The sequence below is a fragment of the Rhinopithecus roxellana genome, chromosome 20 (genome assembly GCF_007565055.1).
Source record: "Rhinopithecus roxellana isolate Shanxi Qingling chromosome 20, ASM756505v1, whole genome shotgun sequence".
In the NCBI taxonomy this organism is placed as follows: Eukaryota; Metazoa; Chordata; class Mammalia; order Primates; family Cercopithecidae; genus Rhinopithecus; species Rhinopithecus roxellana.
The window spans coordinates 73,041,165-73,063,699 of NC_044568.1; the positions used below are offsets into that span (position 1 = coordinate 73,041,165).

Here is a 22,535-nt window from a genome sequence, read left to right on the forward strand (position 1 = left end):
TTGAGGGCAGCAGCAGCCTTTGATGCCCTCTGGGCTTAGCAGATGGGAGGCGCTCTCCTACCAAGCTTCCAGGAACTGCCTTCTAGCACTGCCTGGGTCATCCTTGCTGGTCTGTTCCTTGTGCACATTTCACAGCTGCTCCTCTTCTTGTGTGGCAGGGCTCCCCTCTCCCAGGGGTGTGCCCACCCACTCTGAGAGGGCACCTGGCTTGCTCACTGTCCTGGGAAGTGCTGCTGCTGACCGCGGGAGGCCAGTGTATCCTTTCCTCATCTAGGTCTTCTTTCAGACCGAGATGAACTGGCCCTCCCTGGTCACCCTATGCTGTTGCTTGGTTCAGAAGGACACTCCTGGTTCATCTCAGCCTGGCACCTAGGGGCTCCTTGGGCACATGGGCCTGTGAGGAGGGTGTGAGTCTGTGCTTGAGGTTTTGGCTCCTCGACAGGAGAGAAGGCGGCAGAGAGAGGGACAGAGACAGATGAATACACTGATAGAGAAGACAGAGTGAGTGATGGAGGAGGCTGAGGGCCAGGCAGAGGGAGATACACAGAGCAGGGAAGGCAAGTCCAGAGGCCAACCACATGGGGCATTTGGGTCGTGAAGGGCTCTCAGTGCCTGGGAGAATCCCTCCAGCTGCAGTGGGAGGACCTGTGACCAGAAGGCACTGCAGGGCTGCTCCGCTCCCTAACGGAGGAGGGAAGTAGAGTCCTGTTTCCAGGGTGGGTGCCGCCCATGCTAGGGGATGGTCCTTAGCTACTTTCAGGCCCCAGGGCCTCCTCTTTTCCTCCTGGAACCACCTGCCTTTTCCCATCCTTGGCCCCCACAAGGAGAGGAATTGAGTCTGAAATTTCCAAACCCTGCAAAGCGTCATTATGGGCAGGAGCTCTTTTCTATTTTTCCATTGTGAAATGTAGCACAAGATGTAGATTATAGTTTAATGAATTATTAGAAAGCAGATGGCACCCCGGTCCTCCCCAAAGGGAACTCCACCTGACTTCTTGCTTTTCAGTAATTTTTTTTTTTTTTTTTTTTTTTTTTTGAGATGGAGTCTCGCTGTCTCCCAGGCTGAAGTGCAGTGGTGTCATCTCGGCTCACTGCAAGCTCCACCTTCTGGGTTCACAACATTCTCCTCCCTCAGCCTCCCGAGGAGCTGGGACTTAATTTTTTTGTATTTTTAGTACAGATGGGGTTTCACCGTGTTAGCCAGGATGGTCTCGATCTCCTGACCTCGTGATCCACCCGCCTTGGCCTCCCAAAGTGTTGGGATTACAGGCGTGAGCCACCGCATCCGGCCACTTTTCAGTAAGTTTTTAACTACTCAGATATGCATATGCAAGCACTTTGGTTGTTTTTGCCTCTTTTGACCTTCATAGAAATGAACCAATATAGAATGCTCTCATTTGTGTCTGTCTGGCTTTTGTTTATTTGTTTGTTTTGAGACACGGTCTTGCTCTATTGCCCAGGCTGGAGTGCAGTGGTACGATCATAGCTTATTGCAGCCTCGACCTCCCAGGCTTAAATTATCCTCCTGCCTCAGCCTTCCAAGTAGCTGGGATCACAGGCACATGCCACCATGCCCAGCTACTTTTTTTTTTTTTTTTTGTAGAGGTGTGGTTTCACCATGTTGCTCGGGTTTGTCCTGAACTCCTGGGCTCAAGTGATCCTTCTGCCTTTGTCTCTCAAAGTGCTTGGATTACAGGTATGAGCCACTTTATGCAATCTGTTGGTTATTTATTTATTTATTTATTTATTTATTTATTTATTTATTTTAGAGACGGAGTCTCACTCTGTCACCCAGGCTGGAGTGCAGTGGCGCGATCTTGGCTCACTGCAATCTCTGCCTCCCAGGTTCAAGTGATTCTCCTGCCTCAGCCTCCCGAGTAGTAGGGATGACAGGCGTGTACCACCACACCTGGCTAATTTTTGTATTTTTTAATAGAGATGGGGTTTCACCATGTTGACCTGGCTGGTCCTGAACTCCTGACCTCAAATGATCCGCCCGCCTCAGCCTCCGTAAGTGCTAGGATTATAGGTGTGAGCCACCGAGCCTGGCCTTTAAAAAAATATTTTTAACCCAACTGTCTGCATACTGAATGTTTGTAGTTTCTTTCACTCTCTCATGTCTATCAGATTTACCAGCCATGTTATGTGTGTTCATTTTCATTGCTGTATCTATTAATATTTCCTTGTAGGAATATACTACAATTTATTCATTGTACTGGGGCTGGAACTTTGCATTATTTAGTTCTTGGCTATTATGAATAATGCTGCAATAAATATTCCTTTGCATGTCACCTGGTACCCACACGCCTGAAATTCTGTTTTGTACATACATACCTAGGAGTAAAGTTGCTGGGTCATAGGGCATGTATATTTTCAACTTTAGTAAATAATGCCAAACTGTTTTTCAGAGTTAACCAGCTTATGTTTTCCATAGTGGTGTGCAAGCATTCTCCTTGCTCCAAATCCTTCTAAACACTTGATATAGTTGATGCAGTACTCCATTTTTTGTTGCTTATAATAGAATACCTGAGACTGTGGAATTTATTTATTTATTTATTTTTTTTTGGTGACGGAGTCTCGCTCTGTCGCCCAGGCTGGAGTGCAGTGGCTGGATCTCAGCTCACTGCAAGCTCCGCTTCCCGGGCTCACGCCATTCTCCTGCCTCAGCCTCCTGAGTAGCTGGGACTACAGGCGCCTGCCACCTCACCCGGCTAGTTTTTTGTAGTTTTTAGTAGAGACAGGGTTTCACTATGTTAGCCAGGATGGTCTTGATCTCCTGACCTTGTGATCCGCCCGTTTCAGCCTCCCAAAGTGCTGGGATTACAGGCTTGAGCCACCGCGCCCGGCCTGTGGAATTTATTTTAAAAGGAATTTATTTCCTGCAGTTATGGAGGCTGAGAAGTTCCAAGCCCAGTGGGGACTCTGTGCAGAGTCCCAAAGTGGCACAGAGTATTAATCGCAGGTTGTGGGGGTTGAGCATGCTTGTGCGCCACCTCAGGTCTCTCTTCTTCTTCTTCTTCTTTTTTTTTGAGATGGAGTCTCGTTCTGTCACCCAGGCTGGAGTGCAGTGGTGCGATCTCAGCTCACTGCAAGCTCTGCCTCCTGGGTTCCCACCATTCTCCTGCCTCAGCCTCCCGAGTAGCTGAGACTACAGGTTCCCACCACCATGCCCAGCTAATTTTTTGTATTTTTAGTAGAGACAGGGCTTCACTGTGTAACCAGGATGGTCTCGATATCCCGACCTCGTGATCCACCCTTCTTGGCCTCCCAAAGTGCTGGGTTACAGGCGTGAGCCACCACACCCGGCCAGGTCTCTCTTCTTATAAAGCCACCAGCCCCACTCCCATGACAACTCATTAATCCATTCCTACGGGGAGGACCCTTATGATCCAACCTCCTTACCCAAAAGACCCCACCTCTCAGTGCTGCCACATGGTGATTAAGTTTCAGCAAGAGTTTTAGACGAGATAAACATTCTGACCATAGCTGCCCATCTCCTGGTCTTAAATTTTAGCCTTTTTTAGGCTGGGCACGGTGGCTTATGCCTGTAATCTCAGCACTTTGGGAGGCCGAGGCGGGCAGATCATGAGGTCAGGAGTTCAAGAGTAGCCTTCCCGACGTGGTGAAGCCCCCCGTCTCTACTTAAAAACGCAAAATTAGCTGGGTGTGGTGGTGCACGCCTGTAATCCCAGCTACTCAGGAGGCTGAGGCAGGAGAATTGCTTGAATCCACGAGGCGGAAGTTGCAGTGAGCTGAGATCGTGCCATTGCACTCCAGCCTGGGCAACAGAGTGAGACTTCATCTCAAAAAAAAAGAAAAAAATTAGCCTTTTGATGGGTGTGTAATTTTTGGTGAGTGTTAGCGGTTTCTCTTGTGGTCTTAGTTTACGTTTTCCTGATAACTAGTGAGGTTGAGCCCATGTTTACTGGCCATTTTGGTTTCCTCGTTATTAAAGTATTTTAGTCACGGCCACTTTCCCACTGTGTTGCCAGTCATTGATTTGCAGAAATTTCAAAAATATTCTGGATATAATTCCTTTGTCACTTTTATGTGTTAGATCTCCCCCAACTCTGTATCTTTTTTTTGTTTATTTGTTTTTTGTTTTTTTTTTTTGAGGTGGAGTCTCGCTCTGTCGCCCAGGCTGGAGTGCAGTGGCCGGATCTCAGCTCACTGCAAGCTCCGCCTCCCGGGTTTACACCATTCTCCTGCCTCAGCCTCCCAAGTAGCTGGGACTACAGGCGCCCGCCACCTCACCTGGCTAGTTTTTGTATTTTTTAGTAGAGACGGGGTTTCACCGTGTTAGCCAGGATGGTCTCGAACTCCTGACCTCATGATCCACCCGTCTCGGCCTCCCAAAGTGCTGGGATTACAGGCTTGAGCCACCGCGCCCGGCCGCAACTCTGTATCTTAATGATATTTTAGTTAAACAAAAGTTTGTAATTTTAATGCAGTCAAACTAGTGACTTTAAAAATCCAGTTAAAAAATGTTATTCCCTTCCATTCCCAATAGCCAAAAAGGTGGAATCAACACAGATGTCCATCACTGGATGAACAGAGAAGCAAAGGGTGGTACTTCCACACCGTGAAGTATTACTCAGCCATGGAAACGAGGTTCTGGCCCAGGCTACCACATGGACGAGCCTCGAGCCATTATAGCAAGTTAAAGAACTCACACACAAGAGGCTGTGTGCTGCACGAAGTGGTGGGGCTTAGATAAGCCATTTTTAGGAAATGTCCAGAATGGGCAAATCCTGGCAGAAAGTAGATTAGTGGTTGTTAGGGCCGGGTGGAGAAAGGCAGGGAGGGACTCCTCAGTGAGGAGGGCGTTTCCGGCTGGGGCGATGAAAATTCTGGAACTAGGGAGAGGTGGTTGTTGCACAACACTCTGAATGTGCTAAATGCTACTGAATTGTTCTCGTTAAAATGGTTATCTTTATGTTATGCAAATTTTCTCTCAAAGTGAAGAGAGTCTTTTAGACCACATTTCTTTTTTTTTTTTTTTTTGACAGGGTCTCACTCTCTCACCCAGATTGGAGTGCAGTGGCTCCATCTTGGCTCACCACAACCTTCTGCCTCCCAGGCTCAAGCAATTCTCCTACCTCAGCCTCCCGAGTAGCTGGGATTACAGGTACATGCCACTACCACCCAGCTAAGTTTTTTTTTTTTTTTGAGATGGAGTCTCACTCTGTCTCACAGGCTGGAGTGCAATGGCATAATCTCAGCTCACTGTAATCTCTGCCTCCCAGGTTCAAGCAATTCTCCTGCCTCAGCCTCCCAAGCAGCTGGCATTACGGGTGCGTGCCACTACACCCAGCTAATTTTTTGAATCTTTTTTTTTTTTTTTGAGACTGAGTTTCGCTCTGTCACCCAGGCTGGAGTACAGTGGCTGGATCTCAGCTCACTGCAAGCTCCGCCTCCCAGGTTCACGCCATTCTCCTGCCTCAGCCTCTCGAGTAGCTGGGACTACAGGCGCCCGCCACCACGCCTGGCTAGTTTTTTGTATTTTTTAGTGGAGACGGGGTTTCACCATGTTAGCCAGGATGGTCTCGATCTCCTGACCTCGTGATCCACCCATCTCGGCCTCCCAAAGTGCTGGGATTACAGGCTTGAGCCATCGCGCCCGGCCGATTTTTTGAATCTTTAGTAGAGAGGGTTTCCCCATGTTGGTCAAACTGGTCTTGAACTCCTGACCTTGTGATCTGCCCGCCTCAGCTTTCCAAGGTGCTGAGATTACAGGCATGAGCCATAGCGCCTGGCCACTAGACCACATTTCTAAAAGCTTTACCGTGTTGTCTTTTGCATTTGGCAACAGTCCACCTGGGACTGACTGTGTTGAAGGGAGTCCGTGTCTGCTTGGCTGAGACTTGTTGAGCACTTTCTAAGTTCTGCACATGGCACCAACACTCTTCATTCTGGGTACTTGACCCTCACAACCACCCTGTGAGGGAGGGTTTATTTTATTATCGTTAGTTGGGTTTTGTTTTGTTTTGCTTTGTGACAGATCTTCTTATTCTGTCCTCCAGGCTAGAGTGCAGTGTGACAGTCTCAGCTCAGTGCAGGTTCAACTCCCCAAGCTCAGGTGATCCTCCCACCTCAGCCTCCTGAGTAGCTGGGACTACAGGCACGCACCACTAAGCCTGGGTAATATTTGTATTTTTAGTACAGACGGGGTTTTGCCATGTTGCCTAGGCTGGCCTCAAACTCCTGAGCTCAAGTTTGAGGCCAGCCCGCCTCGGCCGATCCATCCACTTCGGCCTCCTAAAGTGCTTGGGATTACAGGCATGAGCCACTGCACCTGGCCATCATTACACTGGAAAGATAAGGAAACGGAGGCTCCAGGAGGTTATGAAACATGTCTGAGGCTTCCATGGAGCAGAAAACAAGCCCTGATGGTTTGTGTGGGCTGAGAGGCCGGCTGGGGCTGGGACTTGTCTCTTCCTGTCCCTGGGTCTTGGTTTGAGCCCGAGCCTGTGCAGTGAGTATAGGATGCTGGTGTCCACTGGTTTCTGGCCTGAATTCCAAGTTCCAGGCATGTTCTGTGCCTGAGCAGCTGAGGCTGAGCTCAGAGGGTGTCTGGCCATTGACAAGCCATTGGACACTCAGTAGAATGCTGGATTGGGCATCTGCAAACCCACCCATGACAGCAGAACCTCAGTGACCCTGAACAGGCTGATTTGCCTTGTAAGTCCTAGTTTCACTGTTTTAACCTCTATGATGGGGATTAGACTAGCCCCCACCTCAGTGTTGGGAAGGCGCACAGCAACTTGCAGCATGAATTGTAAATTATTTTTATTACTACTGTGTGTGAGTGGTTCTCCCTGGTGGGGTACTAACACTCAGCTGAGAAGGTGGAGGTGGCCAGGCAAGTCCCAGATAGAGTCTGTGAACTCCACCCGGCCTTCCTGCAGATGGTGGTGTCCCTATGAGGCCCAGACCGAGTGGCAGGACTGATAAGGCCTCCTGTCCTGCCAAGGGCAGGCCCAGGCTGGAAAGAAGGGTCAGGGGTTTCGGTTTCCAAAAATCTACTTACCTGCAAAAAAGCAGGTTATGAAACAGTTATTTAAAGGTAAAATGAGGACGACTTAGAGGTGTGGGGTCTTAGCAGAGAAGAGACTGAGGATGTCCCCTGTAGCAAGTGGAGGTTGGCCCTTGCACTTCATTGTCCAGGAGACACTGGGAGAACTTAGAGCTGGGACTCACTCAGGGACCATCTGCTCTGAACCCTGTTACTGGTGGGGAAACTGAGGTCCAAAGTAAGGCCCACTGACCCTCAGGCCAGGGTGTGGCAATGATGTCTCATTTCTAACAGCCGATGAGGTGCAAACATGGACATGAGGGTGGCACTGGGATCCAGAGTGCTGCTGCGAGGCCAGGGACACACCCAGGACCTCTGTGGGCTGGGGTCATAGTGAGCCCCCTGCGCTTTCACCAGTTCGAGTGCTCATTATTATCGACTATAGTCAAAAGAATGAACAATGAGTGGCAGGAGGCCAACTCTGAGAGGGTAACTGGGGAACAGTGGGATCCTTTGAGCCCAGAGATGGCCAGTCTGGAGCCCCAAGGTTCTGCCCATTAGGGCAGCAGCATGATTAGGTCAGAAGAGGGAGGCCTGAGTCACAGTCCTGCTCCATTCGTATGGTCGGTCGCACACAGATGCCCAGTGTCCCTGTGAGGAGTCCTCCATTACCACCACCGGCCACTGCCCCGGGTTCCCCCACCCCCACCTGTCCCATCTCACCCTTCCAGCCTGGAGCCCTGCTCCTGCATTCTCATTTCCATCCCACCCCCACCTGTCCCATCTCACCCTTCCAGCCTGGAGCCCTGCTCCTGCATTCTCATTTCCATCCCAGAGGCACTCCTGGGAAGTGTGGGAGAACTCACAAACCCTTTGATTATACATGAAATCAAAACACACACAACTGGGATAAAGACTTGCACAATCTGTAACAGAGGTTATCTATTCCTTAGAAAGAACACAGCCAAACCATCCAAGAACAGACAACCTGTAAAGAAAATAAGAAAAGCAATTCTCTGCAAATAGTCAAGTGATGCAGCTCACTCTCTCAATCAAAGAAATGCAACCTAGAACAAGACACCATTTTCCTTTCTGGGAATTTCAGAAAAAAAAAGGTTATGCAGTCCGGGCGCGGTGGCTCACGCCTGTAATCCCAGCACTTAGAGAGGCCGAGGCGGCTGGATCACAAGGTCAGGAGATCAAGACCATCCTGACTAACACGGTGAAACCCCGTCTCTACTTAAAGTACAAAAAATTAGCTGGGTGTGGTGGTGGGCGGCTGAGGCAGGAGAATCGCTTGAACCCGGGAGGCGGAGCTTGCAGTGAGCTGAGATCGTGCCACTGCCCTCCAGCCTGGGTGACAGAGCGAGACTCTATCTCAAAAAAACAAACAAAAAAAAACTAGCCGGGCAAGGTGGCGGGCGCCTGTAGTCCCAGCTACTCGGGAGGCTGAGGCAGGAGAATGGCGTAAACCCGGGAGGCTGAGCTTGCAGTGAGCTGAGATCCAGCCACTGCACTCCAGCCTGGGCGACAGAGCGAGACTCCGTCTCAAAAAAAAAAAAAAAAAAGAAAAAAAAAAAGTTATGCAGCCCTGTGCAAGAACACACACCTGTTGGTAGTGCTGAGCCATTTCAAACACACACACCCTTCACCCTGGTGAGGCCAACCCAAAAATCTGTTCTGCAAAATACACATTAGTGTCAGTGTTGGTGCAAGCGGGTTACTTGCAACAGTGAAAACGCTCACCCCTCAGTCTAGTGGTTAGGTTCTGATGCCTTTGATGTGCTTGGGAAAGTTCTGGAAGCAGCCAAAGAAGACCATTAACTTTAGTCACCTCCTGGAGAAGCCTGGGATAGGGTGGGTGGGGTGATTTTTTAAAGAACAACTTTATTGAGATATAATTTACCATACCATAACAATTTGCATACCATAAAACTTATCCACTTAAAGTGTACACTTCCATGTCTTTTAGTGTATTCACATTCACAGAGCTGTGTGACCATTACCACAGTCAACGTTCCCCTTCAAAAAAACCCATATCTATTAACAATAGCTCCATATTTCCCCTGACCCCCCGGCAGCCCTAGGCAGCCACTCATCTTTCTGTCTCTATGGATTCGCCTATTCTGGGCATCTTATATAAATGGAATCATATATTACCGTGTCTTCAAGATGAATTCATGTGCCGCACTTCATTCCTTTTTACGGCTGAATGGTATTCCCTTAAACGAACTATACCATATTCACCCATTCATCAGTTGATATACCCTCGGAACACTTTCACTTTGGGCTATTATGAATAATATTACTAAGAACACATATGTTTTTGTGTGGACATACGCTTTCATTTCTCTTGGCTATATATCTAAAAGGGGGATTTGCTGAGTGTCATGTTAACTCTAACCTTTCAGGAACTGCTGGCCTGTTTTCCACAGCGAGTGTAGCCTCTTACATTCCCACCAACAGGAGAGAGATTCCTGTTTCTCCACACCCCTGCTGACGCTTATTTTGTCTTTTTGATTATAGCCATCATAGGACATGTGATGTGGCATCTATTTGTAGGTTTTTTTTTTTTTTTTTTTTTTTTGAGACGGAGTCTCGCTCTGTTGCCCAGGCTGGAGTGCAGTGGTGTGATCTCAGCTCACTGCAAGCTCTGCCTCCCGGGTTCACGCCATTCTCCTGCCTCAGCCTCCCGAGTAGCTGGGACTACAGGCGCTCGCCACCTCGCCCGGCTAATTTTTTGTATTTTTTTTAGTAGAGACGGGGTTTCATCATGTTAGCCAGGATGGTCTCGATCTCCTGACCTCGTGATCCACCCATCTCGGCCTCCCAAAGTGCTGGGATTACAGGCTTGAGCCACCGCGCCCGGCCAATTTATAGTTTTGATTTGCATCTCCCTAATGCCCAATAATGCTGAGCATTTTTAATTTCTATTTTTTGTAGAGACGGGGTCTGGCGCTTTTGCCCAGGCTGGTCTGGAGCTCCCGGCCTCTCAGCGCTAGGGTCACAGGCACGAGCCTCCACCGTGAGCTGAGCATCTTCTGGTGCTTATTGGCCCTTTGCATAAAGCACTGGAAAAAATTCATATCCTTTGTGCATTTTTCAATTGATTGTCTTTTTATTGTTGAGTTGTAATTTTCCTACATTCTAGATACAATTCCCTTATCAGATATGTGACTTACAAATATTTTCTCCTGTTCTGTGGGTGGACTTTTAATTTTCTTGGTGGTGTCCTTTAAGGCACACAAGTTTTTGTTTTGTTTTGAGATGGAGTCTTGCACTGTCACCAGGCGGGAGTTTAGTGGCATGATCTTGGCTCACTGCAACCTCCACCTCCTGGGTTCAAGCGATTCTCCTGCCTCAGCCTCTGGGATTACAAGAACGCACCACCACGCCTGGCTAATTTTTGTGTTTTTAGTAGAGAGACGGGGTGTCACCATGTTGACCAGGCTGGTCTAGATCTCCTGATCTCCTGATCCACCCACTTCGGCCTCCCAAAGTGCTGGGATTTCAGGCGTCAGCCACCGTGTCCGGCCACATTAAAGTTTTTAATCTGGTGAAGTTTAATTTATTTTTCTGTAGTCGTTCCTGCCTTTAGGGTCACTGCGTCATCCAAGGTCTCGAAGATCTCCTGTTGGCTTCCAAGTGTTTGCTTTTTTTTTTTTTTTTGAGACAGAGTCTCGCTCTGTCGCCCAGGCTGCAGTGCAGTGGCGCAATCTCGGCTCACTGCAAGCTCCACCTCCCGGGTTCGAGCGATTTTCCTGTCGCAGCCTCCCCCAGTATCTGGGATTACAGGCACGCACCACCACGCCCAGCTAATTTTTTTTTTTTTGTATTTTTAGTAGAGACAGTGTTTCACCATCTTAGCCAGGATGGTCTCGATCTCCTGACCTCGTGATCCATCCGTCTCGGCCTCCCAAAGTGCTGGGATTGCAGGCGTGAGCCACTTCTAACGGCCTTTTTCTTTCTTTCTTTCTTTCTTTCTTTTGATTCGGAGTCTCGTCGCTCTGCCGCCCAGGCTGGAGTGCAATGGCGCGATCTTGGCTCACTGCAACCTCCGCGTCCCGGGTTCAAGCGATTCTCCTCCCTTAGCCTCCCAAGTAGCTGGGGTTACGGGCGCCTGCCACCACGGCCGGCTAATATTTTGTATTCTTTAGTCGAGACGGGGTTTCACTATGTTGGGCAACTGCTGACCTCGTGTTTCCCCCTCCTCGGCCTCCCAAAGTGCTGGGATTACAGGGGTGAGCCACCGCGCCCGGCCCGTGTTTGGCAGTTTTACCACTTAATTTAAGTCTGTGAGCCACTTAAGTGATTTTTAACTTTTTCCTTTTATCTTTTTATACTTTATATTTCCAAGTTTGAATTTTCTCTCCAAAGCAAGTGTTATTTTTAAAATGAAGAAACCAACATCAAGAGGGATGCTGACTCGACTCCGCGCCTTTCCCATCCGCACCTTGACCCCAAGTGAGACTCGGAAGGCTCCAGACAGCACCAGGGCGGCTCGGTGGCGTCCAGAAGGCCCTGCGCCTGCGCATTCCGCTGCCTGCGCCTGCGCCGTTCCCCCGGCTGTCGCCTCAGCACCTCCTCCGGGCGGTGTCGCCGAACTCTCGCGAGCCCGGAGGGTGGCACGTGGGTTGATGACTGTCGCGCTGCTCCCTCCGCCTCCGGCCCGGCCTCCTGAGGACCCCTCCGCCTCCACGTCTGCTCTCCTCTGGCCCCCTCCTCCCCCGGCGCCGTCCTCCTCAGGCCCCCTCCGCCCCCGGCGCCGTCCTCCTCAGGCCCCCACCGCCTCCATCCCTGCCCTCCTCAGGCCCCCTCCGTCGCCGCCCCTGTCCTCAGGCCCCCTCCGTCCCCGCCTTCGTCCTCCTCAGGCCCCCTCCGCCCCCGGCCTCGGCCCCACGGCGGGATGCGGGACAACACCAGCCCCATCAGCGTGATTCTGGTGAGCTCGGGGAGCAGGGGCAACAAGCTGCTGTTCAGGTACCCCTTCCAGAGAAGCCAGGAGCACCCGGCGTCCCAGACAAGTAAGTGAGCGCTGGGCGGGGGCCTGGCGCTCGCGGGGGCCGCCTGGTTCCCGGGCCGCCTCGCGGAGCTTAGCTTTTGCTGGGCCTTCGAGACCTGCTCGTTGTAGAGTATTTGAAAAGTAGAAAAAGGAAAAAAAATATTTAACAATTAAAATCATGCATTGTTCACCACACCAAAGCAACTACTGCTGACATTTCATCAGTCTCCAGCCTTTAAAAAATAAAGTAAAATAAAATGAGTTTTGGATGTATTCATCTTGAGAAAATACAAACTTACGCAAACAAGGCCAGTCGCTGTGGCCCACACCTGTAATCCCAGCACTTTGGGAGGCCGAGGTGGGCGGATCCCCTGAGGTCAGGAGTTCGAGACCAGCCTGGCCAACATGGTTGAAACCCCGTCTCTACTAAAAAAAAATAATAACCCCAAAAATTAGCCGGGCGTGGTGGTGCGTGCCCATAATCCCAGCTACTCGGGAGACTGAGGCAGGAGAATCGCTTGAACCCGAGAAGCGGAGGTTTCAGTGAACCGAGATCACACCACTGCACTCCAGTCTGGGTGACAGAGCGAGACTCCGTCTCAAACAAACAAACAAAAAAAAAGGTTGTGCGACCATCTGAAGTTGTCTTTGCCACCCCCAGTTCCAGCCAACACAAGGATCACCCATGGCCGTGTTGGGAGTTGTCTGCCCTGTGCATAGATGCAGATCTGTCCACAGAAAAAGAGAACATTGCGTGAGGTTTTTCATTGCACGAATTGTTCTGTGGCTGGCTGCCTTTGCAAGCTGGGATCAACCTCACCCTTAACTGCAGGCTGCTGCCTTCCCCTGTGGACGGCATGTAGATTACTTTTGATTTTTCATCATCATGAGTGTTCAGTTTTTGTTTTTATTTTATTTTTTGAGACGGAGTCTCGCTCTGTCACCCAGGCTGGAGTTCAGTGGCGCGATCTCGGCTCACTGCAACCTCCACCTCCCGGGTTCAAGCAATTCTCCTGCCTCAGCCTCCCAAGTAGTTGGGACTACGGGCGCACGCCACCATGCCCTGCTTTTTTTTTTTTTTTTGTAGAGACGGGGTTTTGCCATGTTGGCCAGCCTGATCTGGAACTCCTGGCCTCAAGTGATCCACCCGCCTCGGCCTCCCAAAGTGCTGGAATTACAGGCGTGAACCACCGCACCCGGACTGTTCAGTTTTTATTTTATGTTTTGTTTTAAAATTACTTTTTTTTTTTTTTTTTGAGACAGAGTCTCGCTCTGTCGCCCAGTCTGGAGTGCAGTGGCCGCATCTCAGCTCACTGCAAGCTCTGCCTCCCGGGTTTATGGCATTCTCCTGCCTCAGTCTCCCAAGTAGCTGGGACTACAGGCGCCCACCACCTTGCCTGGCTAGGTTTTTGTATTTTTTAGTAGAGACGGGGTTTCACCGTGTTAGCCAGGATGGTCTCGATCTCCTGACCTCGTGATCCACCTGCCTCGGCCTCCCCAAGTGCTGGGATTACAGGCTTGAGCCACTGTGCCCGGCTAAAATTACTTTTAAACTTGTGATATGGCAGAAAGTTTTAAAGATACAAAGGAGTTTAGATTATGAAAGTTCTTTCCTACCATTGGCCCCCAGTTTGCATCATAGGGGTAACTAGTGTTACCATTTTTCTGTGTCTTTCCAGGACCTTCTGTGTTAATACAGGCGTATGCATTTCTTTTTTATTTTCATTTTTTGAGACGAGTCTCGCACTCTCGCCAGGCTGGAGTGCAGTGGCGCGATCTCGGCTCACCACAACCTCCAACCCCCTGGTTCGAGCGATTCTCCTGCCTCAACCTCCCGAGTTGCTGGAATTAGAGGCACCATGCCCAGCTAATTTTTTTTTTGTATTTTTAGTAGAGATGGGGTTTCACCATGTTGGCCAGGCTGGTCTCGATCTCCTGACCTCGTAATCCAGCTGCCTTGGCCTCCCAAAGTGCTGAGATTACAGGCATGAGCCACTGCGCCCAGCCTGCAATTGTGTTTTTTTAAAACTAAGCACAAGCAAAGGCATGCACACCATACACACTGTTCTGCCCCTGTTTTCATTTTCACTTCATGTCTGCATCTTTGATGTAGAATCAGAACCTGTCCAGCATCCTTGTCCTTTTTACCGGCCACTGTGAATTCCATTAGATGAACATATTGTGATTTGTTTATCTCGTCCTCTTCGTTGATGGAAGTAAACTTGTTTTCAGTCTTTTGCTAATACGAAAAGTGCAAACGTCCTTTCCATGTATTGTCATTTTGCAGAATTCTTGTAATTTTTTTTTTTTTTTAAATGGAGTCCCACTCTGTCGCCCAGGCTGGAGTGCAGTGTGGCGCCCTCTCGGCTCACTGCAAGCTCTGCCTCTGGGTTCACGCCATTCTGCTGCCTCAGCCTCCCTAGTAGCTGGGACTACGGGTGCCTGCCACCACGCCCGGCTAATTTTTTTTATTTTTATTTTTAGTAAAGACGGGGTTTCACAGTGTTAGCCAGGATGCTCTCAATCCCCTGACTTCGTGATCCGCCCACCTCGGCCTCCCAAAGTGAGAATTCTTGTAATGTTAAATCCCTGAAGTAGCATGGTTGGGCCTAAGGGATAAGGAGCATATTTATTTTTAATAGGTTAGATTTTTCAATCTTTGTTAATCTGGTAGGGGAAAAATTGTATCTGGTAGTAATTTTAATGTTTATTTGGCTTTCAATTGAGATAGAAAGCATGTTTTCCTGTTTTTGGAGCCATTTGGATTTCCTTTTCAGCGACTTATTTATAACCTTTGCGTAATGTTCTCTTGGGTTGTTTGATTTTTTTTCCTTATAGATTTGAAGGAGTTCTTTGTATATTTAATGTAAAAATAGGTCTTGTGACAAAGCTATAGTTACCCTGTTCGCTTCTGTGTAGTTCTTGCCAGAGTTTTGATTTTTATGAAGTTTTAGTCTAATCTCTTGTGGTTTCTTAGTTTTGTTTTAAATAGAAAGACGTTCTGCTCTCCAAAATTGTTTTATTTTATTTTTTTGAGGCGGAGTCTCCCTCTCGTGCCCAGGCTGGAGTGCAGTGGCCCGATCTCGGCTCACTGCAAGCTCCGCCTCCCGAGTTCACGCCATTCTCCTGCCTTAGTCTGTAGTAGCTGGGACTACAGTCGCTGCCACCACACCCAGCTAATTTTTCGTACTTTTAATAGAGACGGGGGTTTCACCGTGTCAGCCAGGATGGTCTCGATCTCCTGACCTGGTGATCCACCCGCCTTGGCCTCTTAAAGTGCTGGGATTATAGGCGTGAACCTCCGTGCCTGGCTCTGCTCTCCAAAAGTATTAGCAACAATAATAAAAAACTCCCTTATTTTCCTCCAGACTATGTCTTTTTTTTTTTTTTTAGACAGAGTCTCTGTCGCCCAGGCTGAAGTGCAATGGCGTGACCTCGGCTCTCTGCAACCTCCTCTTCCCGGGTTCAAGCGATTTTCCTGCCTCAGCCTCCTGAGTAGCTGGGTCTACAGGTGCGTGCCACAACGCCCGGCTAATTTTTGTATTTTTAGTGGAGACAGGGTTTTACCATATCGGCCAGGCTGGTCTTGAACTCCTTACCTCATGATCTGCCTGCCTCGGCCTCCCAAAGTATGTCTGGTTTTTTTTTTTTTTTTTTTTTTTTTTTTTTTTTTTTTTTTTTGAGACGGAGTCTCGCTCTGTCGCCCAGGCTGGAGTACAGTGGTCGGATCTCAGCTCACTGCAAGCTCCGCCTCCTGGGTTTACACCATTCTCCTGCCTCAGCCTCCAGAGTAGCTGGGACTACAGGCGCCCGCCACCTCGCCCGGCTAGTTTTTTGTATTTTTTAGTAGAGACGGGGTTTCACCGTGGTAGCCAGGATGGTCTCGATCTCCTGACCTCGTGATCCGCCCGTCTCGGCCTCCCAAAGTGCTGGGATTACAGGCTTGAGCCACCGTGCCCGGCCAGTATGTCTGGTTTTTAAATGTGTTTGTCTTGGCATAAGGTGAAGGCTCATCCTAAGAACTGATATTTTCTGGACACTTGGGAAGAGTTGTGGATGAACTGCTTGGTTGCCTTTGGAACCCTGTGGAACAGGAGTTATAACAGGCCACAGCATGGCCAAATGGTGATTGATTGGGCCAACATAATTTACTTTTCCATATGGCTATCTGGTTCCAACATAATTTTATTGAATAATTCACCTTACTTCTACTAATTGATTTTTCTGTCTTTATCATGTGCTAAATTCTCATGTTTGCTTAGATCTATTTTTTGATCTTTCTTGTTTTTTTAAATTTTTTTATTTTATTTATTTATTTATTTTTTTTTAAACAGAGTCTCGCTCTGTCGCCCAGGCTGGAGTGCAGTGGCGCGATCTCGGCTCACTGCAAGCTCCGCCTTCCGGGTTCATGCCATTCTCCTGCCTCAGCCTCCCGAGTGGCTGGGACTACAGGTGCCCGCCACCTCGCCCAGCTAGTTTTTTTGTATTTTTTAGTAGAGACGGGGTTTCACCGTGGTAGCCAGGATGGTCTCGATCTCCTGACCTCGTGATCTGCCCGTCTTGGCCTCCCAAAGTGCTGGGATTACAGGCTTGAGCCACCGCGCCCGGCCTATTTTTTGATCTTTCTTATCTCCTCCAATGATCTATCTGTAGGTTCCATAATAATTAATTACTGTAACTTGATATTATGTTATACTATCACGTTAGATTAGTCTTTTGTCATTACTTTTCTTTTTCAGCATTATCCTGACTGTGCTTTATTATTTTTCCTTGTAAACTTTAGCATCAAGTGTATTAGGTCCCACTCCCAAGCTCTTGGTGTAGGTAGCTTTGAATCCGTTGATTAACTGTGAAGAAAAAGCATCTTTATGTTGAATCTTCCCTGTCAGGAACATGATATGTCTTCTGTTCATTCTTTTCTCCCTTATTAGCTTTTCTGTTGTTTTCATGGGCCTCTTGCACTCGTCTTAGGTTCATCACTAGGTTTTAAATTTTTTTTACTCTGGTAAAGTATTATTGTTTGTGTATATGAAGGTTCTTGGTGTATGTACATTTAAATTTTTTTATTTTGTCTGTGCTTTTTCCAACCTAATTGTCATCCCACACTGCGAGGGTGTGTGTGTGTACATGTGCATAGGGGCCTACCTTGTCTTACTGCACTTCACTTTATTGTGTTTTTTACAAATTGAAGGTTTATGGCAACCCTGTGTCCAGCAAGTCTGTCAGCACCATTTTTCCAACAGTATATAGTCACTTTGTGTCTCTATGTGATGTTTTGGTAATTCTTGGAGTATTTCAAACTTTTTCATTATTACTGTATCTGTTATGGTGATCCGTGATCTTTATGTTACTATTGTGATTGTTTTCAGGTACCACGAACCATGCCCACATAAGATAGCAAATTTCATCAAGAAATGTGTATATTCTGGCTGTTCCCTCATCTGTTTCCGTCTCCTTGGACCACCCTGTTCCCTTAGACACAACAGTATTGAAATTAAGCCAGTTATCTGCAGTGGTCTCTAAGAGTTCAAGTGAAATAAATAATCACATGTTTCTCACTTAAAATCAAAAGCTAGAAATGATTAAGCTTCTGGAGGAAGGCATGTTGAAAGCTGAACTAGGCCCAAAGCTAGGCCACTTGCACTAAACAGCCAAATGGTAAATGCAAAGGAAAAGCTCTTGAAGGAAATGGAAAGTGTTACCCCAAGCCAGGCCTGCACCTGTACTCCCAGCTACCTGGGAGGTGGAGGCAGGAAAATTGCTTGAGCCCAGGAGTTTAAATCTAGCCTGGGCAACATAGGGACGCCCTGACTATTCAAACAAACAAACAAACAACAACAACAACAACAACAAAAACGCGGGGCGCAGTGGCTCACATCTGTAATCCTAGCACTTTGGGAAGCTGAGGTGGGCGGATCACGAGGTCAGGAGTTTGAGACTAGCCTGGCCAACATGGTGAAATCCTGTCTCTACTAAAAAAAAAAAAAATACAAAAATTAGCCAGGCGTGGTGGCCCATGCCTGTAATCCCAGCTACTCAGGAGGCTGAGACAGGAGAATTGCTTGAACCTCGGAGGCGGAGGTTGCATGAGCTGAGATCCATCATTGCACTCCAGCCTGGGCAACAAGAGTGAGACTCTGTCTCAAAACAAAAGAAAGCAAACAAACGAAAAGTGTTATTCAGTGAGTGCATGATAAAAAAGCTGAATAGCTTTGTTTGTTGCTGGTATGCAAAGTTTTAGTGGTCTGGGTAGGTCAGACCAGCCACAATATTCTCTTAAGCCAAAGCCTAATCCAGAACAAGGCCCTGACTCTCTTTAATTCTGAGAAGGCTGAGAGAGGTGAGGAAGCTGCAGAAGAAAAGTTGGAAGCTAGCAGAGATTGGTTCATGAGATTTAAGGAAAGAAACCATCTTTTTAATGTAAAAGTGCAAGGTGGACCAGGTGTGGTGGCTCACGCCTGTAATCCCAGCACTTTGGGAGGCCGAGGTGGGCGGATCACGAGGTCAGGAAGTGGAGACCATCCTGGCTAACACAGTGAAACCCTGTCTCTACTAAAAATACAAAAAATTAGCTGGGCGTGGTGGCGGGTACCTGTAGTCCAAGCTACTCCGGAGGCTGAGGCAGGAGAATAGCGTGAACCCAGGAGGCAGAGCTTACAGTGAACCGAGATCGCGCCACTGCACTCCAGCCTGGGCAACAGAGTGAGCTCCGTCTCAAAAAAAAAAAAAGTGCAAAGTGAAGCAGCAATTGATGATGCTGAAGCTGCAGCAAGTTATTCAGAAAATTTAGCTAAGATAATTGATGAAGGTGTCTTCATTAAACAGCAGCCTGCCTGCCTTCCTGCCTGCCTGCCTGCCTGCCTGCCTTCCTTCCTTCCTTCCTTCCTTCCTTCCTTCCTTCCTTCCTTCCTTCCTTCCTTCCTTCCCTTTCTTTCTTTTCTTTGTTTTCTTTATTTCTTTTTTTTGATGGAGTTTTCACTCTTGTTGCCCAGGCTGGAGTGCAATGGTGCAATCTCAGCTCTCTGCAACCTCTACCTCCTGGGTTCAAGCAATTCTCCTGCCTCAGCCTCCAGAGTAGCTGGGATTACAGGCATGCGCCACCACACCCGGCTAATTTTTAAAATTTTTTTTATTGTTAGTAGAGATGGGATTTCTTTTTCTTTTTTTTTTTTTTTGAGACGGAGTCTCGCTCTGTTGCCCGGGCTGGAGTGCAGTGGCCGGATCTCAGCTCACTGCAAGCTCCGCCTCCCGGGTTTACGCCATTCTCCTGCCTCAGCCTCCCGAGTAGCTGGGACTACAGGCGCGCCCGCCACCTTGCCCGGCTAGTTTTTTGTATTTTTTTTAGTAGAGACGGGGTTTCACCGTGTTAGCCAGGATGGTCTCGATCTCCTGACCTCTTGATCCGCCTGTCTTGGCCTCCCAAAGTGCTGGGATTACAGGCTTGAGCCACCGCGCCCGGCCGAGATGGGATTTCATCATGTTGATCAGGTTGGTCTCGAACTCCTGACCTCAGGTGATCCACCTGTCTCGGCCTCCCAAAGTGCTGGGATTATAGACATGAGCCACCACCCCCCGCAACAGATTTTTAATGTAGACAAAACAGCCTTATATTGGAAGGAGATGCCAGATAGGACTTTCATACATAGAGAGAAACCTGGCAACTTCAAAGGACGGACTGACTCTCTTGTTAGGAGCTAATGCAGCTAGTGACCTTAAGTTGAAGCCAGTGCTCATTTACCATTATAAAAATCCTAAGACCCTTCAGAATTATGCTCAATCTACTCTGCCTATGCTCTGTCAGTGGAACAACAAAGCCTGGATGATAGTACATCTGTTTACAGAGGGTTTACTGAATATTTTCAGCCCACTGTTGAGACCTACTGCTCAGAAAAATATTCCTTTCAAAATATTGCTGCTCATTGAAAATGCATCTACTCGTCCAAGAGCTCTAAGGGAGATGTATAGGGAGATTAATGTTGTTTTCATGCCTGCTAGCACAAGATTCACTCTGTAACCCTTGGATGAAGAAGTAATTTTGACTTTCAAGTCTTATTATGTAAGAAATACAACTTGGAAGGCTATAGCTGCTATAGATACTGATTCCTTGGACAGATCAGGGCAAAATAAATTGAAAACCTTCTGGAAAGCATGTGCCATTATAGATGCCATTAAGAACATTGGTGATCATGTCAAAATATCAACAGTAACAGGAGTTTGGAAAAAGTTGATTCCAGCCCTCGTGGATGACTTTGAAGGAGTCAAGACTTCAGTGGAGGAAGTAACTGCAGATATGGTGGCAATAGCAGGAGATGTAGAATTAGAAGTGGGGCCTAAATATGTAACTGAAATGCTGCAATCTCACGATAAAAGTTGAATGGACGAGGACTTGATTGTTATGGATGAGCAAAGAAAGCAGTTTCTGGGCTGGGTGTGGTGACTCACACCTATAATCCCAACACTTGGGAGGCTGAGGCAGGTGGATCACTTGAGCCCAGGAGTTCAAGACCAGCCTGGGCAACATGACAAAAACTCATCTCTATTAAAAATACAAAAACTAGCCAGGCATGGGTGGCATATGCCTGTAGTCCCAGCTACTCAGGGGACTGAAGTAGGAGGATCACCTGAGCCTTGGGAGGTCAAGACTGTAGTGAGCTGTGATCACACCACCACACTCCAGCCTGGATGACAAGAGTGACACCCTGTCTCAAAAAAAAAAGAAAAAAAAAAACAAAAACGTAGCTTCTGGAGCTGGAATGTATTCCTGGTAAAGATGTTGTAAACATTGTTAAAATGACAACAGAGATTTTGAACAGTATATAAACTTATTTAAAGCAGTGGTGTGGTTTGAGAGCATTGCTTCCAATTCTGAAAGAAGTTCTGTGGTGGATAAAGTGCAGTCAACATCCCATACTACAGAGAAATCTTTCATGAAGGAAGAGTAAATTGATGGATGTAGGAAACGTCCTTGTTGTCTTATTTTAAGAAATTGCTACAGCACGCCAGACTTCAGCAAGCACCACTCTAATCCGTCAACAGCCATCAACATTGAGGCAAGGCCTTTCACCTGCAAAATGATTGTTTTGCTAAAGGCTGAGTTGATCGTTAGCATCCTTCTCTCTTCTCTTCTCTTCTCTTCTCTTCTCTTCTCTTCTCTTTCTTCTTTTTGGAGACCTAGTCTCACTCTGTCGCCCAAGCTCAAGTGCTGTAGCACAATCCTCAGCCTCCCCAGTAGCTGGGATTACAGGCTCCCACCACCATGCCCCGCTAATTTTTGTATTTTTAGTAGAGACAAGATTTCGCCATGTTGGCCGGGCTGGTCTCGAACTCCTGACATCAGGTGATCCGCCCACCTCAGCCTCCTAAAGTGTTGGGATTACAGGCATGAGCCACCGTGCCCGGCTTGTCACAGTTTTTGAAGATAACATAAGATTTGTCATTTTATGATTTTTAAGTGTATAATTAAGTGACATTAATTACTTTCATTATGTTTTGCAACCATTATGGCTATTTCTAAAGCTTTTTCATCACCCAAACTGAAACTCTGTAACCACTGACCAGTAACTCTTCATTTCCCCTGCTCCCAGCCCCCGGTAACCTCTAATCTACTTCCTGTCTTGATGCATTTGCCTGTTCTAGACGTTTCATATACTGTCATTTCCCCTGCTCCCAGCCCCTGGTAACCTCTAATCTACTTCCTGTCTTGATGCATTTGCCTGTTCTAGACGTTTCATGTACTGTAAGTGCACTATTTGTTCTTTTGTCTTTGGCTTCTTGAGCATGATATTGTCAGGGTTCATCCAGGTTCATTCCTTTTTATGTCTGAGTAATATCCCATGGTATGGATAGACCATGTTTTGGAAAACATGGCTTTTAACGGTTCCATAATCCTCCTGTATGTGGAAGGATCCTGTTTTCTTAGCCCTTCTCCTCTTTTTGCCCTCACTCAGATAAGCCACGCAGCAGATATGCTGTTAACAACACGGGCGACCATGCTGATGACCAGGATGGCGATGCCAGGTAAGGGCTCTGTGGTCACTTCAGGGTGGGGCTGGTCCTGGTCCCAGGCCTGGACAAAGCCCCACCTTCCTGTTCGCCCAGATATTTTCTCCGTGAGAAGTCTGGTGTTTTTTTTTTTTCCATTTAGTGTGTGCTTTCAGGTAGTGTGGAGTGGAGGATTGCATAGACAGTCTTGGGCACCTGTTCCAGCTTCAGGCCTGTCTGGTGGGTAAAGCAGGTCAGAGAACAGATGAAGCCATGTCCCTGTGGGATGTCTATCTCCTATGAAAGAAATGTAGAGGAAAGCAGACCCCTATGTTGTTGTCTTTGGTTCTAATTCCTTGAGCATGTACCCAGAGGTCAAATGCAGGTGCTTGGGTATAGCTCAGCCTGGTCAAGTCCCTTCTTGGAGTCCAGGCTTAGGTGGTGATGTGGGCAGTGAGGTTTAGAGCTGGGATGGTGTGAACCTGGATGTTCTTTGATGTTCTTTTAGGCACAGATGAAGGGTGGATCCAGTTCCTT

The 22,535-nt window shown here is 47.9% G+C and overlaps 1 protein-coding gene across 7 annotated transcripts in view; it reads left to right on the forward strand.

Annotated features, from left to right (window-relative positions):
• Nucleotides 1-11,622: 11,622 nt before the first annotated feature.
• NPRL3 (NPR3 like, GATOR1 complex subunit) overlaps nt 11,623-22,535 on the forward strand; it is a 61,990-nt gene continuing 51,077 nt past the window's right edge. For 5 of the 7 annotated variants that reach the window (XR_004055384.1, XR_004055383.1, XR_004055385.1 and 2 more), the window contains exons 1-2: nt 11,623-12,039; nt 21,965-22,034. Coding sequence is in view for 2 of the 7 variants with exons in the window: in XM_030924692.1 (XP_030780552.1) it covers nt 11,922-12,039; nt 21,965-22,034 (188 nt within the window). In the remaining 5 variants the exon portion in view is untranslated. Of the gene's footprint in view, nt 12,040-15,509; nt 15,529-21,696; nt 21,754-21,964; nt 22,035-22,535 lie in introns of those variants that run through there. The other 2 variants (XR_004055387.1, XR_004055386.1) reach the window with 2 other exon arrangements.